The sequence below is a fragment of the Plectrocnemia conspersa genome, unplaced genomic scaffold, assembly GCF_051122295.1.
Source record: "Plectrocnemia conspersa isolate PC_06_02 unplaced genomic scaffold, ASM5112229v1 ptg000006l, whole genome shotgun sequence".
Taxonomy (NCBI): Eukaryota; Metazoa; Arthropoda; class Insecta; order Trichoptera; family Polycentropodidae; genus Plectrocnemia; species Plectrocnemia conspersa.
Genome location: NW_028277170.1, coordinates 17,320,823 through 17,339,113, shown reverse-complemented (window position 1 = coordinate 17,339,113; position 18,291 = coordinate 17,320,823). Strand labels below are relative to the sequence as shown.

Sequence of the window (18,291 nt, the reverse complement as noted above, 5' to 3'; positions counted from 1 at the left end):
GTTTTTAGTGCAACAGCGTCTAAAGATATGATGCTTTAGTCTTACAGTTCTCAGAAATATTCGTAATTTTGTTGGAATATCGTATTTAAATAATCACATTATTACAATATCTATACCAAAATATGTGAATATGTATGTATGTACATACACAATCTCCATGTATGATAAATAGGCGATAAAAAGGATATTGTGAACGAACCGTCCCAAAAGTTTTCGTTATCTCATTGGTGGTCGGAAACGCGACAAAAGGCGACCGGCTTCGGAGTCCGTTTAGTCGGAAGCCGGCAGAGCGTGGTGCAGGATGTCTGCTCTGGGGACGCTCGTGGTTCCCCTCGGGGGCATTTTGCTTCTGCTGCTGCTGCTCAGGGACGCCAACGCCCAGCTGCTGAAACCTCCGTTGTTTAACTTGGCCGAGGGAAAGAGGATTACGGCGACGGCTACGTGCGGGGATGAGGGCGAAGAGCTTTACTGCAAGCTGGTGGGGGCGAACGCCCAGAACGTCTTCAACATCAACGTCATCCAAGGACAGGTCAGTAAGCTAGGGACACAGCTGAAAAATAATCTGAGTCGCCAAGTCATTCCTGGCGAATCCCCAGCCTTTCGGGATTCGACATTTTATAAGTGGATCGAAAGATGAGGTGTTTCTCGTCACTTTCTGAAATACATTAAATTTCTAGGATTCGAGATATTTAGGCTTAAATATATAAAGAAAAAATTCTATATTACGTGTAAGCCGCGTCTCAATGCGTTCATGAATGGAAAATATATAACGTTTGCCACAAATACATTTTAAAATATTTTACATAAATTTATATAGTACTATGTTTTAACGTAAAAAAATAGTAATACTAAGTACAATTCATGTAGCGATACATTTTTTACTTTAAGAACCAAAAAAGTTTAATTAAAGCATTAAGCACAAAACTCAACTAAATTAATGAATTATGAATTTATGTCTTACTCCCAGCATAATATGAATTATGAACTTATATTTCACTCCCAACAATTAAAAAATAGTTATTTATAAATATTTTGTCAAGTATTGAAATATTGAAAATAGGATCGGGTACCAAAATGGAGTACAAAATAAACCCATTCAAATTTGAGTACTACTGAAATAAAAGTTAATACAATACTATTTCCATTTTTTTCATCGCGTTCAATTCATTGATACATATATTTATATATTACACTAAATAATAGCTAGATATTATAAATCATTGAAATAACAATAATTTTGCGGCGTAAATATTAGCCCCAGCTTAGGGATGAGTAAATTAATTACTAGAAAATGAATTAAGTAATCTTATTTTCAATTGAATATATTGCTGAGCGAAATTCATGTTCATCGTTATTCAATAGTGTGCCACTCACCTTTTTTATAAATTAAAAATAATACGTTCAGTGTATCATTTTTTTACCATGTATAGTTTCTTTGGTATATATGTATGTACAGTCCATCCAAGATATGAACGCTCATCCGCACAGTATTGGTGAGAAAATATAATAGGGTGACCATGTGAAATTACAAGTGCACTTCATTTTAACTTTTTTAATTAATTTTTGAGGAAAGTGTAAAATATCACTATCTTACTTATTTTGTTTATTTATATACATACTTAACTCAAAAATATGAGGGTTTTGGTATATCTGTTCAATATAATATTTTTTAAAATACCAATAAAATATTGCAGGAATTGTTTTATTGATTACAAAATACCACAACATGACAATAATTTATAATAAAAATATAACACATTATAATTTTTAATTCAATTTCCAACGTATGGTCACCCTACCCTTAAAACAGCCCTGATTTAGTATTGGTAACGTTCTTTTATCGGTGTAAACAAATTCACGCATGCCTACACGCACCCTTATTTCCAACACGACGATGATGAGCGCTAACATCTTGGATGGACTATACTATATATATATATACAGGCGGTATGCAATACCATCTATGTAAAGGCCAAACAGCTTGTGACGTCACGCGCATGAGGGTAAAATAAAATTTCACAATTGCTCATATAGTACGTATAGTGACTAATACCTGAAAGATTTCTATCGTGTCTAGTATTAGCGATTATTATATAATTATAATTCCAATCGATCATCACAGATTAAGTTTTCCTAGATTATTCATAATCTCACCGATGAATATCGTGATTAATAATTAAAATTAGATCGAGCTAGCTGCACAGTGCCATCTAATACCTATGAGCTTTAATAATAGTTTATAATTAAAAAATGTACAAATAACTTTAATATGTTAAAAGTGATTTGGATCCATAAGATCTTTTGTACCAACATCCCCGCATTTCAATTTTTTTACCTTTTGCTAAAAAATCTAATCTGGTTTTTAAACTGTGATTAATCTAAATAAATACAACATCCATTTACAACCACATAACTGATTTAAGAATATTGTTATTGCTCATAAACTATTTGAAGCGGACGAAAAGGAACAATTCATGCATTATGCTACTATCAATATAAATAAAAAAAAAACAGATAAATTTACAAATAGATTTATCACATATTTACATACAATTAATAGCATAGGTTTCAACTAATAATGTTCGATTCTTGTTTCTCTTTATATTTAAACCACAATTTCCAACGAATAATAATAATAAATATAAACACAATTTTTAAAGACTAAATATTTTTAATGCATCGTCCGAAAATTAAATATTGTAGCTTTAAGGCATTTTCATTAAAGAACATAATATTATTTTATATTAAAGCTTTTAAACTATTGTAACAGTTGCAGAAGCGCATTTCGTTTAAAAACAACATTTTAATGCAAATTTTCGTTAAGCAGTATGTTTTATATTACTTTATGCAGTACATAAAAAGAAATATATTTTCTACTTTTTGACTTTATTTACATATGTATGTAATATCATAAATTATTAATTCAGTGGTATTTTTTTATATGTATATAAAAAAAATGTATATGCATTGATTAGTTCCTGTTAAAATATCAAATTTTATTTTATATTAGATTCTTTGTCAGTATCAATTCATTCAGAATTCGAGACGTTAAATGGACTCATAGCTACAAATATAGTTTAACTTTAACTTTAATTTGTGTGTAAGAACTTTTTAAATGTATTGTTAGAGTATCAAGCGACGCGATTATATATTATATTTATTTTTTTAAGAAAAGTTTATGTCAAGAACGGAGTTCGACAATCTATGACCTGTTGGTCAAATAGTGACCCATTTCACAGTAAATACTTATTTGTACGACTTTTTAACTTCAACTTTAAAAACATGTTTAATACCACTGACACAAAAACTTTTAGATGGATTTTTTAAGAAATGCTACCTTTTACAAATGTACTCATATAGTGACTTAAAAAAATCAATACTATTTATTTATCTTATTAGGAAGCCCCAAAAACTTCCCTACGTAAATATGTATCTACATAATAAATAAATATAAAAATTCTTTAAAATAAAAATTGGAATTTAAAAATATTATTTCTATTTTTTTTTTCATTTTGGGTTTATGCGATTTTTGAGGAACCGAAAAGCAATTAAATCGTGTCGGCACAATTTTATTACTTTTGACGTGGATGTCTGACTTCTGAGAAGGGATAATTATTTTTTGCGCTCTCCTATTGGTCAAAATTCTGTTTAGATGTTCTTCATTTGATTCTTACTCATTTAAAATCATATTATTGCAAAAAGGTCGTAAATTTTCATACCAGTATTTCGATATTTTCTGTTTTCGTTTCTGTTATTGTTTTGTTCCTTTATTAATGGGACCGGCGAGAAATTTTCTTTCATTTTTAACTTGAGGTTAAACTTTTACACTCAAAAATATGTAAAATGAAAATAATCACGTCATATTTACGTAAAAATAAAGAAATGGAATGTTACGCAAATTGTCAATGTTTTTTAAACATTTAAAATACTGTAAAAAAAGGTGCCGGAACGCCGTTCCACCGCGTTACATGACAAAAAAATCCTGCATGCATATGTCTGCTCATTGATGAGAATCGAGGACAGTCCTTTTATTGGACGCTTTAGTTTATATGTAGCATATATTCACTAGTCTATTTTCAAGAGTCAGTTTCATTATGATCTAGCAATATCAACTAGAAATAACTTTAGGGAAATTAAAAAATATTTTTAAAAAAAATCATAGAACTTTAAACAAATGTAATTAAGTTGTTAAATAGTATATATGTATGTATGTATATATGTATGTATGTATGTTATAATTTGTTATGCTTATTATTTTGATAAGTGGTTAAATATGTTTATTATACTTTTTATTGTATACGTTTTCATTCAATTGTTCATTTAACATTTATGCCCTGTGATTGGTTGGTCGCTGTGAGGAATGCAACAGTACGCATAAGAACACAGTGCAACACCAGAGCTTTGTAATTCTAGACGCAGGGGTTCCCAACATTTTTGTATCCTAGAGCGCATTTTACAATATCGGTAGGGCGGCGGGCACCACCTGACTCGTCAAAGATTCCTTTCTTGCCACTTACAGGAGCTATAATCGGAAAAAAGTCGGCGATCTCGGCTGATTTCAGTTGTAGCTTCGGTTCGGACAACTTCGAGAGAGTGTAGTAGAGGCTTAACAAATAATTAAAAATAATTTAAATTTTTAATTAGTGTTTGTGAAAAAAATTCTATTGCGGTCGAATAGTGGCGGGCGCACACAAATCGGTCCGCGGGCGCCATGGCACCCGCGGGCACGGGGTTGGGAACCCCTGTTCTAGAGATACTTATCTTTTCACTTTATTTGACACAGTTATTTTTATGATTATAAATTTATTATCTTACTTTGTCTTACGTGTTTTTTTAAAATTGTATATGTTGTAATTCTGCCCTGTTCTCAGAGATCACGTGAATTATGCGAATATTTTTTAGTCCATAATATTTTTAGATACTTTTCCTAATTTTAACCTATTTACACCTAAGGGGAGGATTTATTTTCATCAGTTTTTGTTTTAAACCAAGCTCTTATCTCGTCTCTCACTGAGATAAACTCTCCAATATCGATTTTTAAACGCTCTCATCGTATACTTATTAAATCAACTTGGCAACCACTGGCATATAGTAACACAACTGGAGGCAATAAACGCTTGCGTATCACAATCGTTTTTAGGCGCGTAAAAACTTATCTTACATCCTTCGAACATTTTATTATTATTTATTTTGGATTATTTGCTTATATTCGTTTTTCAACAAATCATTCCGTTGTGTCAAAGTGCTTCTAAATTTAGGATATCAAGAAGAAGACACATATATGAAGTAAGAATAAATTGTGTACTCATACTAATATACGATAAGGCGCCGATAGCGTTTGACCCATCGCCGATCTATGTACATATTAAGTTATTATTATAATATATAATAACATGGCAATGGCCGCCTCTATATTATTTTTGGATATTTCTAGTTTGAAAGGAAGTTGCCAAAGCAGGAGAAAATGTCCAGCGCAGATGTGGGCATGTTAAAAATCTGCATTGTTTCAATTCTAACCGATTCTAAGAATTAACCAGAACACGTGTATCTTTCCAAATTCGAGGGTAGTTTCTGACCTTTATAAATGGCAAAAGCATAACCATAAACTCGTCACGGTCGAAGAATACCTTTTAAAAAAATACAGTTTGAAAATCGCCTCATCTTTGAAATATCACACATCCGGAAGTGTATCATTGAATAATTACGATTTGATAAATGTTTCGTAGCAAAGTTCTCTAAGATAGTCGAATTTTTTTGTAGAGATTACACACCATTGGTTTGCGGACGTTTCTTAAAGTAAATAAGAGTAAAAATCTAGAATTCTTAAAAGCAAATCGTTATATATACTTTAACGATACTATTTATTTAATTATTACAATATTTCGTATTAATATATTATGAATTTGGCGTTTGATAGTAAATACCATTTTACATTATAGCTTATATTTCGGTATCACAATTAGGTGTTCATACATTGTTGTAACACAAGATCGATTCAAATATGACGCAGGGACGTCATTTAGGGGTGGGGCAGGTGGGGCACGCTCCCTTTGAATTTGGTCAGAAATGCACGAAATATAAAAAAGTATTTTAATAAAATCGAAATATAAAAAAAACTGCAACTGACTGGCCAACTCACCCCTCTCCTGTAATAATATAAAATGACAGATTTTCTCAGGTCCTGCCTCAAAAAAATCTAAAAAAAATAGTCGAATTCCCGAAAACATTTTTTTAAATATGTCATATTCGTATCATAGTTTACGATCGCTGATTTTAAATCGTTTCATGAATAAAATACATTATTAAAAAACTTCGGATGTATGATAGATAAGTGGTTGGAGTGTTAGCATTGATAAAAATGTACAAAGACTATTTGTTACATATTTATATCATAATTTTGCCGAGCATTTTTATATTTTGCAAGAGAATCTAATAATTACACTGTATAAAAATTATTTTTCCGCAGGACATTTAAGTATCTCTGATATGAGAGATATTAATTTCGCTAAACAGAACATAAGTTTAAATAAATTTTTTTTTTTAAATGTTGCACTTCCCTAAAATCAATTTGGTTATTAGTGTATGTATCCTTTGCAATTATTGAACGGTCGCCCGCAAATAGCCACCTTGAAAGTTACGCTTTCACCAAAGAATGTAACGGATGCATAGTAATCAATAGCGTGATTGGTTTTGATTTGGCCTTCTCTTTTAAAAGATTGGTATAATAGGTTATTTAAACGCATTGCCATTAGTAATATTAATATTATCTTCGATATAAATTTAGCAAAAAAGCGTTACGTACATGTCCTAATAATGAGCTTAGAGCATAATAAAATAAATACGCTTTCGAGTCACAAGCTTATTTTAATTTATAAATTTATCCAGAAAACCGACAAATCATATTTTGTGCAAACCGATGCTCTGATTGACTTCCTACCTGGACTGTTGGCAGAGTTACAATCAATCATAATACCGAGATCGTTTATAAAACTTTCCTTTTTGTGAATAATTCATCTTAGATCGTAGGGAAGGTTAGCTATTTAAAATAGTCACAACATATTTAATAAAGAATTTACTATCTACACAAGTATTTACTATCTTCAAAGCTTTAATAAAACAGTAGTGGACAAAGATTAGACCATTGCGGCGCCCAAGTATTATTAAATGATCACCGCATTGTTTCAGTTTAAACTCGTACAAAAAAGGATGCGCAAATCTTGTGTCGACACTTTAATGAGTAAAAAAAATAATCAAGTCTTACTGCAAATAGGAAAAAAAAGCTATGTTCAAATTTAATATGGGCCCGGAAATCGGAATTAGTGATTATTTAATTGTAGATTAAGATCGCCTTTCCTAAATGTTCCTAATCTCACTTAATAAAATTGAACTAGATCGTGTATAGTGACATATATTTATTGTGAGCTGTAATAATTGCTTGTAATTAATAAAATAGATCACTGATTTACAGACTTTGATTTCGGTCTGATGTCTCACTAACTTAATAGTTGTTGATTGTGTTTACCCGGTTGTAACGCAGTAGTTTAACGCTTGTCATGTTGGATCAGAAGATTTACAAAATACGTAATTTTTTAGTATTTTATAGTACAAATGTTGATCTGATCGGTTAAATCTCATTTCGAGGAAATTCATCTTATCACAAACGGTGATTAATAAACATCCGCCATTTCTGCTATGTTGTCAGATAAACTCACACTCGTACTGTATAATATCAACACTAGCCATTAAATAAAACGGAAGAATTGTCGATCATGAGATAATGTTTGTAGTACAAGATTTGCTCTATAATATAAGCTCTAAATGTACATACATGTTATTTATTTTATTTCACGATCTAAATTCTTTTCTTTGATGATAATTTGTGAGGTTATGACCCTGCTCTATTTTACGACACTAATGAGCGTAAACTTTGAACTATCCGCTGATTAAAAACAAATATATTTATGCTAAAAAATTGGTTTATACATGGTTTATTTAAACCTAGGTTCGACCATTTCCATGCTCCTTTTTCTAACTAAATATTTTGACTCATTGCATCCATATAATATATGATAATTTTAAATGTATTGTTAAATAATGATGTGTTTTTTAAGATAATCTATCTTAAAATAAGTATATTTTTAAAGCATTGCTTGTGATACACAAACTTTTTAAAAGGACCAGTATAAAGGACGTGGCTACAGAAGTCACACCACTCGGTCACGAAAAAATACCAATTTGCAAATGAAAATTTTTATAAATTGCCACTTTCTTAAAAAGTGTACATTTGGAATTGGCAATCAATTGGACAGAATTGGCAATCTTATATGTGTATGTTGATAATCCACTTATGTGTCATCTCCATTTTTCAACACTTGCAACAACATACATATTTCCATATAAATTTTAATTATTTCTGACTGTTTCTAAAAGGTCTAATACAGTCACAAGATCAATATAAATTATTATTTCCATCTTTTCGTGTTTATTTAAAGTTTATCACTCGCAAGCTATATAAAATATATTGACGGATGAACATCAACACATCCCACTTGAGATTTTGATATCTGCCACATGTTTATAGAGGGACATTTCAATAATTATTACTAACAGCATGGTTAGAAAATTCAATAGCGCCCAAAATGAATTTTGAAACTTTGTCATCGGTAACAGTAGTTCTTTACTATTTTACTTCCCTATACCCCTTTTGTTTCATAATGGCTATCTATTGTTTTTAGACGAATCTGTTGTAATGGGACATAACTTCGATGACATTCGAGTTTGATAAATATTATAATTATGCAAACCAGCGTTTGTATATATTATTATAACTACTAACTAAATTTAAACTTTCAGTTTTTAAGATGTGTTGAGACAGTTAAACGCTGGAAGAGCTGTTTAATATATAGTTTTTTTGAACAAATATAAATTATACAGATACGGCGGTGTCGTATGAAAAAGAGTCGATGTTAACCAAAATAGTGTCTCTCTAGTCTCTGGTTCCTTGCGGTCAACTGAGTCGAATGTGCTCATACATTGTGGTGTTTACCCGGTTTTAACGCAGTAAGCTTATGCCTGTCATTGTGTTTGTGATTACCAAGTGTTTGTTTCTGTATAATGATTCTCCCAAAATAGTGTTTCTCAACCCTATATGTATATTAGCTTGATGTAGTTTATATATTTTTATTGATGTATTAATTGTACCCAGGTTGTTAATTAAAAAATCATAATGATAACTTTTCATCAAATTAATTTATTTTTACTTTAATAAATAGTCTTATTCATTAGTCCAAATCATAATTTCTTAATTTACATTCTTCCTGTCGTAAAATAAATCGACCGCTTCGAGTATCTTGTCTAGGGATGAATACAAAAATTTACTTATTATAATAGATGTGTGTCATTCGACTTTCCTTTGGTTTTAAAAAGTCATTAGTATACTAAATATTTATAACATGATAAATCAACGAAAAATCAAAATCCCAGTACAAAATACTTTCGTCCTCGTCTCCCACTTTTAACCGATAAACGTCGAGAAACGAAGATTCTCAGCTATCGCATAAATGCTAAAAAATACTAAATTTGTAAGGTATGCAAATGTATTATGGAATATTCCTTATTATTAGAAATGATACAAATATTTTAATATAAATAAATATATTGATTTACTGCCTAAATTTCTAAATAAGATATGATTTATTAAATTCTAGTAGAAACGTTATTGTATTTTTTATAAAACATTGTCTTTCTACACTTAGCGAGCTCTACTTTTTGACACAGATATACCTAGATCAATCATATTTGTGTAGATAATGTGTCGTATATGAAGTTGTTGAGCTTTATAATCAGACAGTATTGTATATATACTGTTATAGTATTTGTTTAATTAAAGAAGCGTTGATTTTATTCCATTGAACGAATCTTGCGCAATTATTTATATGACGTCAACTGGTCGTCAAATCCGTTGGATTTTTTATGGGGTTATGCTAAGGGTCGTGTTTATGCTGAACAAACTCGAAATGTTGGAGCACCTAAAAACCAACATCCTCCAAAAATGTACAAAAATTACATCGAAAGGGTCAGCTGCTGCAAAAGACCCAGAGGCGGCTATTTAATCAATAATATTTTTTATAAATAATGAATCGATTAATAAATAAAAACTCCGAATATATCCTTAAATTTGTGTCTATCTTTAAATTATATTTAGCGCGAATGTTTTTCTTTATTCACAATTATACTTCTACTTCTAAATTCACATAAGTATTTCTAGTATTAATCAATTTAATTATTTTTTAACTTATATATATTTTATAATTTAGCATATTATATGCTTCGTTAAATTAAATAAAAGGGTTAAAATCAACATATACTAGTAGGTTTTATAACAACTCCTGAATTCTGTGACTATTTTTATGACATACCTCGGCTCTTAAATTCGCATTTATCCTTCAATGGTTGCAGTTTAGAATCATAACCAGAATTTTTGCTTTATCGTGGTGATGATTATGTTTATGAGTTTCAACAGTGACATACATATTTGTGTGTGTTAAATAAAACGACGATTATTTGTTGGGTTGAGCGTGGGCTTTATCACATTTTAGACGACACTGCGTTATCTCGTTTCCTTCAAGTGACTGACCAGCTTCATTGTGAACTTTCCTACCCAGAATTACCACTGATATTACATTGATCCTAACTATGCTAATTTTTAAATTTGATTCATGATTTTCTCAATAAACAAGCCTGAACTTTTGCGCTTCGTTAGATCGTATTTATACATTATTTAAGACATTGAGAATATTAGAACTTCACAAATATACGTTCCGAGATAATCGACTTCAAAGTTCACCGAGTGTTTGTAATTTAGGGCTAATTAAACGCATAGTCACGCATAGAATGGGAGATATCTTATAACCGCATTGCAAAATTGGATATATTTTGAAATTTAGCTTTGAGTAACTGGCATCAATCACCTCCAAAATATTTAATATACAATAATGAACTATTTAGCAAAGATACATTTTTGTTAAATAGTTCATTACTGCCTACATCATACGATTTGTATAAATAATAATTCACTATCTTTTATTTTAGTTAATGTAGTAATAGTTTACTATATATAACTATTATTAAATATACACTTGTACACCAATTTAGTGACTTTATAACAAATCAAAGTAAGCAATCTTAATTTTTAATAATCATTATAGATCATATATTAAAGATGTTCAGTATTTAAAAGGTTTGATTTGATTACGTAATTTTCGCGACATTATGTGAGGTCACTTATCAATCTCACTCCGCATATAAACATAGGACATACATAGTTTAAACTAAATGTCATTTTCGTTACTTTTCTTTACAAAATCTGTTATTTGTTTTCGTTTAGATCAGCGGTGTCCAACTTCTCGTAGTCTGCGGGTCATTTTTTTATTTGTCAAAAATTATTTTGCTGGTCTAAGTTAAAAAAATGTCACCTCTGACATTTTGTGTGAACGAGCAGTGTTTTTTAGCTCTCATCGCCATTTTTTTTAATTTTATTTTAAAGTTGGACAGAGCTGGTTTAGATCAGTAATAATAACTGAATTAAAGATTTCTATATTTTTTTATTATTCCGATTCCAAGTACATATTCGCACAAATATGTACATTATTTTAGTAGCTATGTCAAGGACTTCATATGAGACAGATGTATGCATTCAGATCCTTCAGGAGTAGTTCTAGATGCGAGGCATGTCGTAGGAGTCCATCTGCAATCCACGTTATTATTCGCAATGCTTCTGCTATTATTTGCGCTTAGATACAGTATTGAAACTGTTCTCAATGTGTTGATATTATAAGTGAGTTGCTATTATTGACAAATATTATTTCTAATCTTAATGATAGATTCAATTATTTTTTTTTAGATTTTCTTCAAGGGATAACCCGATAATTTCTGGTTTAGAATCAGAGTCGTCATTTCAACTTTTTCCAGGGAGAGGGTCAAAAATTGGCCAGTCAGTGGTGGCTTTTTTTTTAATTTTTGATTTCATTAAAGTTCATGGTATTTCATTAAAGGACATGCATTTTTCTAGCCAAATTTAAAGAGAGGGCAAATGCCCTCCCCCCTACCCTCTTCAAATGTCATCCCTGTTTCTAAAGCGCCATTATGTGGTGAAAATAGACAAATGGTACAAGTCAGTGACTAGTACCCATATGAACTAATGTTTTATTTGTTTTGATTACTCTGGTAAATCGGAAATAGAGATTATAATATAATTAAAATTCACTACTCTCAAATAAATGGGAGATTTATATACACATGTATGTATATCAAAGTGAGTTAAAAATGTTTATTTATTTTAATTTTTATATTATAGATCATTTTTGATCCTCGGATTTTTTAAAAGGATTAGAACACTTATCTAATAAATGTATTTTTTTTATTTCAATTTATATCTATGCGCTTTTTACCTCTACTTTTCACCAAGCTTTGTTTTAGCAGAGTTATGATTTTTATTTATTTTTAATAGCTGATATTTTGAAACAAGATATTAAATTACAAATTAAATTGGCAACTAACTTAATCGATATTTTTACAAGGTCTATTTTTAGAAAAAGTTTTAGGTCGATAGGATAAAAGCTTCGACAGTTATCCTGTTATCAAACTTCGTTAGTTAAACATTTTGACTGAGAGTGGTTTTATCGATAATACGGCATTGAAAAGTCGCGTCATGAGTAACTCTGCAATAAGTTTATTTCTAAATAAATTTACATAAAATAAATAGTCACTGTCGCTTACGAAATTATTGTTATTCTACAAAATGTTACACATAACTAACGCACGTGAAATCGTTTCATTTTAGTCAGAAGATTTAAACTCATATTTGCAAATTTAATGTATCTACAAATAGATTATTAAATAACTTTTTATTAGATTTACAATACCAATCACATATAAAAAATAAAACAAACAATTCGACCCAACTTAAATCTCTGTGGTACTCGAACTACCATTTTTATATATTATTTTTGCTGCCTTACGTTAGAAAGCTAATTATTAATATGTAAAAAAGCGTCTGTTGCGAAATTTTGTATCAAACGAATGAAACATCTCTTTAGTGACCGATTAGATTTACGATTTTTTCTAAGACAAGTATGTTTCACTTGAATGAGATATTTCAAGAGTGACGCTTTGACCCGCGACCCAATTTAATAAATTGTAAACAACGTTTGTGGGCTTTGGACAATTGCTTATCTAGGAACTACTACATATAACAAGATACTACAAAATATACACAATACTATAAAACGCTCTCCTCTCGGCGAAGGAGCGTTCGTTGCTCCTTATCGCTGCGAACCGAAAACTCGTATCGCTTCTCATTCATTGGGAATTATTGTCGATAACAATGATAACACACATGTCGAATAGCAAGGTCAGGACCCCCTCGAGACATGGAGTTGTATAGTTGGTTTCACGTGGAGACTTGCTAAATCTCGGCTCCCCGCCATATGCTTCGTTGGATTCCGTGGGATGCTCTTGTGTATAGTATGTGCAACACGTGTCCGACACGTGAAGAACGCTTTGATTGTTATTTTTTTATTTCCAAGCTCATTCATCCTCCTTCTATATATACACAACACTGCATAGTATAGATATAAAGATATTGAGCGTATAAATATTCACATGCGAGCTTATGATCTCAAGTGAATCAAGCAAAATAAATGCATATAATAAACTCTCAATACAATTAAATTATCATTGATGATGATATAATATAAGGTGACAGACGTTCTCGCTTGTCTTACTCGAACAAACATGTCCGTGGTGAACTTTTTAGCTCTCACAGCATTACTAGATGAACAAAAACCTTACATTAGTGTATTTCTTTGATATATTCAAAATCACTGGTCACTCTATATAATAAGACCATGGAATAAGTACAAATAATGTATTATAAATAAATTAAATAATAAGTTTTATAAATCCACACTTCTTCTTTCGAAGGATGTCGTGCCGTTTTTATACCAGTCTCTGAAAATGTTGAGCCACTGTCTTTCCTTAGTTAAGAGTTGTACGAAGTACTTAGGCTTCATTATTTTAACTTATTTCCTCTATATATAGCCACATATCGAAAGCTTCTAATCTCTTTTCCTAGCTTCGGTTAACTTCCAACTTTCTACACTGTACATAACGATAGAAATAACGTAACATCGGACCTTCCGCATTCGTAGATTTATATTTAGGCTACGGCTGCATAAAAGTTTCTCAATCCTAACAAGTCTCTTTGAGTACTATTTCGCATTTAGCATAATTTATTGAACGGATTATTTTAAAAGATCCATATTAACTTCATATAATTTTACATTACTTAAACGGGAACTTAAAAAATGCATAGAAAACTACAAGAACAAAAGTTTGGCTAAAAATACATTAGTGAAATAGTTATTTCGGAACACCCAAGAATTTTATACAATAGAAACGCACACATTATCATCAATAACCACAACATAAGAACTATTTAAGTCCTTTTTCCTAAGCTTTAAGACACAAGTATAAATAAAAATACTGTGGGATATGCTTTGTAATTATCGGACAGCACCCCTCAAACCTTAAAATTAAGCTTTCACTAAAGAATGTATGGAAGACAGAATTAAACAACAACACATTAGTTCTACATTTGTATTTAATTTGATATAGTCAAATTACATATTATTAAATTTACATCACGCTTTCTAGTGGACGATATGTTGTATCTAAAGTTTCCAAATATTTGTTATTTTCAACTACTCGAATATCGAATAGTAACTGATAAAATATTCAAATATATCAGTGAAAAATAATTAATTGAGGCTAATACACATATATTTGTAATGTTATAAAAATACAACGAAATGTATCAAGATTATATATTTTTTATTTTAAAAATAATAAAGAATTACGTGTTTCAAACTTTAAATCAGGTTCCATTTTAATGCCACCAGTGGCGTAGCTATGGTGGGGCGGCATATTCGCGATGGGATCGTCTAGTGTGGTTCTTAACCCTGAATGCACTAAAACATATATAAATCCACAAATAACAATATTTTAATAATAACCAATTTATTATTTTAAGAAATGCTGATTTTTTGACCCTGAAAAAAATGTATGGGGGGGGCGGCAATTTTAAGGATCGCCCTGGGCGGCACATACCCTAGCTACGCCACTGAATGCCACCAATAAATCTACAATTCGGAATGCTCAAAAAAATCATAACAAATTATTCTAGACATACTCAAAATCAAACATTATTCGTATTAATTTGAAAGAGATAAAAAAATCAATACCAGCTATTGAAAAAGTACACAGCTACACAATATTAACTCGGAAATATAAGAAATTTCTGCAATTTCGGCAATAGCCAAGTTTTTTTCAATAATTTGTTTGTTTTCTATTAGTTGTTATACCCTTTACAGTTATAAATAACATAAAGATAAGAAGATATTTTTTTCAAAATAAAAAAAGAATCAACTGAGCTGTATTGTACTGTTACGTCGAAGAAAAAATGACTACTTGCATTGTAACACAATTGTAAACTTGAAAATGGTTTGACACCAGTGCCATGCATTGATATTAAACACATGTTTGTGAAAAAATGTTTAATTAAAACACATGAGATAAAAGCCGCGGACTCATTTGTAATTTTAACAATATAATAATATTTTTTAGATTGGCTATTTTAATTTGTTTAATATGCAGTTGACGTCAATAATTTTTCACAGTTTTCTAGTTATAAAAGTTTTATGTCTTGCTCGTAAAACATTTTTTTGCCAGTGTATAATTAATAAAATTAAAATATAATGAAGATGAAAATGATTGAAAGGCTGTTAATATGTCCATTAATATCTGGATATCTCGAATATTGCCGATACGATAGACAAGTATAACCAGCACGATAGACCAGTGGTGTAGATAGTGACTAATACCTTGAAGATCTTGGCTTAAATCCTATATGAACCCTAGGGTTTTTCAATTTCTATCGTGTCGAAAAGATCGGAATTAGTGATTATTATATACCTGTAATTCCGACTGATCCGAATAAAATAGATGCCTCGCCATCTATTTGTAGGTGTTTACTATGTTGTAACGCATTGGACTGTCATTTTACAACGGATGGTTTACAATAAATAAAATATATGAAATGTAAAGCCTTTTTTATCCTATCTCACTTATTTCACTCAGATTTATTATTCGATTTATAATTGAAACATTAGTTATGGTAAAAAAATATTACTACTTGATTAACGATATTCATTATTTTTTCCTAGGCGTGCGACTATTGTGATTTAAACAACAAATCAAGAGCTCATCCTCCAGAGTATGCGGTGGATGGCATGGAGACCTGGTGGCAGAGCCCTCCTCTATCCAGAGGAATGAAATTTAACGAAGTGAATCTCACAATCGAATTGGGACAGGTACAGTAATTTAATTATATAATTTTCATTTTATACTATGCATCGAAATACAACAAGTTGGACTAATAAACTGGCGGAAGATTATTTTGGTGACATCTATTTAAATATGTAGTGAGGGTTAGTTAAGTGTTTTTCCAAGTAAGTCAAAGACCTTTTTATATATGCATGTATATATATATTATATTGATAGTTCCATATATGTATGATATGTATGTTCAATATTGTACTACATTAAATAAGAAAATAATTATAAAACGTCTTTTGATTATCTATAAAATATGAATTTATATCTGAAAACGATTATTAGTTATAAATTATGTTATACTTTCAGGAGTTTCACGTTGCATATGTGTTCGTTCAAATGGGTAACTCGCCACGTCCAGAGATATGGACATTGGAGAAGTCTTCGGATTATGGAAAGACTTACACACCATGGCAGTATTTTACAAATTCTTTGGCGTAAGTTGAATAACATTTATTATTAACTATACAAGCTATATGAAATACACTATTCTGGAAAAATACCTCATGACTTGCTGCAATCGACAAAAAGTAATAATTCCGATTTGTGCAGCGACTTCAGACTTATCAGCTCAATTAGTCACTCGCTGAAAATTCTGTTAAAAATTATACAAGAAGGAATTGAAGTCGAAAGTGAGACTATTAATAAAATGTATTGTACTGATAACGCAGCAATATTTGTTGAGACCGTTGAAAACCTTCAGATATTCTTGAATAGTGTAATCAATAAAACAAAATTTATGGTAAGAAGCAAGCTAACCGTGGGCCTGTTAAGTTTAAAATTAGACGGAGATGTAAATGAGAGATTGAAGCATACCTGGATATTTGGATAAATGACAAAATAAACTCTGATTAACAGATTAAAGTCTGCATAGAAATTTCTAAAAGCTAGATTTTTAAATTTAAAGCTCACATATAAGCACATCTTAAACATCTTCAGAACAGAATTAAATTCGTAAAGTGCTATGTCTGGTTAGTGCTATTGTATGAATACGAGCCCTGTACTTTTAAAAATAAAACATGCATGGGAACGCCATAAACTCATTCGCCAGTTTTATATAACTTTATTGTCAATTAAATAAGGTCACCTTTAATATTATTTTTATTGTAAGTTTTCCGTTAACTTTGTAATGATAAGTATGATTTTATGTCTTAGTCTAACAGCACTATTTATTGATGATTATTAATTTAAAAATAATATTCTATTTATTTTCCAATTCAGCGATTGCGAAACTTATTTCGGCAAAGACACACTTCTACCAATCACGAAAGACGATTCTGTTATTTGCAATACTGAATACGCCAAGACTGTGCCACTGGAAGGTGGAGAGGTAATATTTACATTCATGTTAATGTCCTGAATACCTATTGAATGTATAAAAATACTTTTAATTTTTAGATCCCGGTTATACTCTTAGATAATAGACCTTCATCCAAACACTACTTTAACTCGACTGTACTGCAAGAGTGGACAAGAGCGACTAATGTACGATTGCGTCTATTGCGTACCAATTCTTTGAAGGGTCACTTGATGTCTGTCCGCCGGCAAGATCCAACTGTAACTCGAAGGGTAATTATCGTTATAACTTGCAAATAATCATAATATTTTTTTCATTTGTAACTGCAGTGGTTTGTAACGTTCAACTCCACTTACTGAGACTTGACTTTCACAGTATTATTGTGGTTTAGGTTTAGCAGTGAATTATAAGCTGCAGTGTAATTCTGATTATTTATGTAAATAAAAAAACAAATATCCTCAAGTCACTTTATTTTTTTTATACCAAATGAAAACTTTAATATTTTTTATATCATACTTCATTCAACGAAACCTGTACAAAAG

At 30.5% G+C, this 18,291-nt stretch overlaps 1 protein-coding gene across 1 annotated transcript in view; it reads left to right on the top strand.

Moving 5' to 3' along the window:
* Positions 1–223: 223 nt before the first annotated feature.
* LanA (laminin subunit alpha) overlaps positions 224–18,291 on the top strand; it is a 41,298-nt gene continuing 23,230 nt past the window's right edge. Inside the window, exons 1-5 of the mRNA XM_088187983.1 lie at positions 224–529; positions 16,284–16,430; positions 16,762–16,889; positions 17,674–17,782; positions 17,851–18,021. Of these exons, the coding sequence (XP_088044109.1) occupies positions 302–529; positions 16,284–16,430; positions 16,762–16,889; positions 17,674–17,782; positions 17,851–18,021 (783 nt within the window). The 5' untranslated portion in view covers positions 224–301. The remainder of the gene's footprint in view (positions 530–16,283; positions 16,431–16,761; positions 16,890–17,673; positions 17,783–17,850; positions 18,022–18,291) is intronic.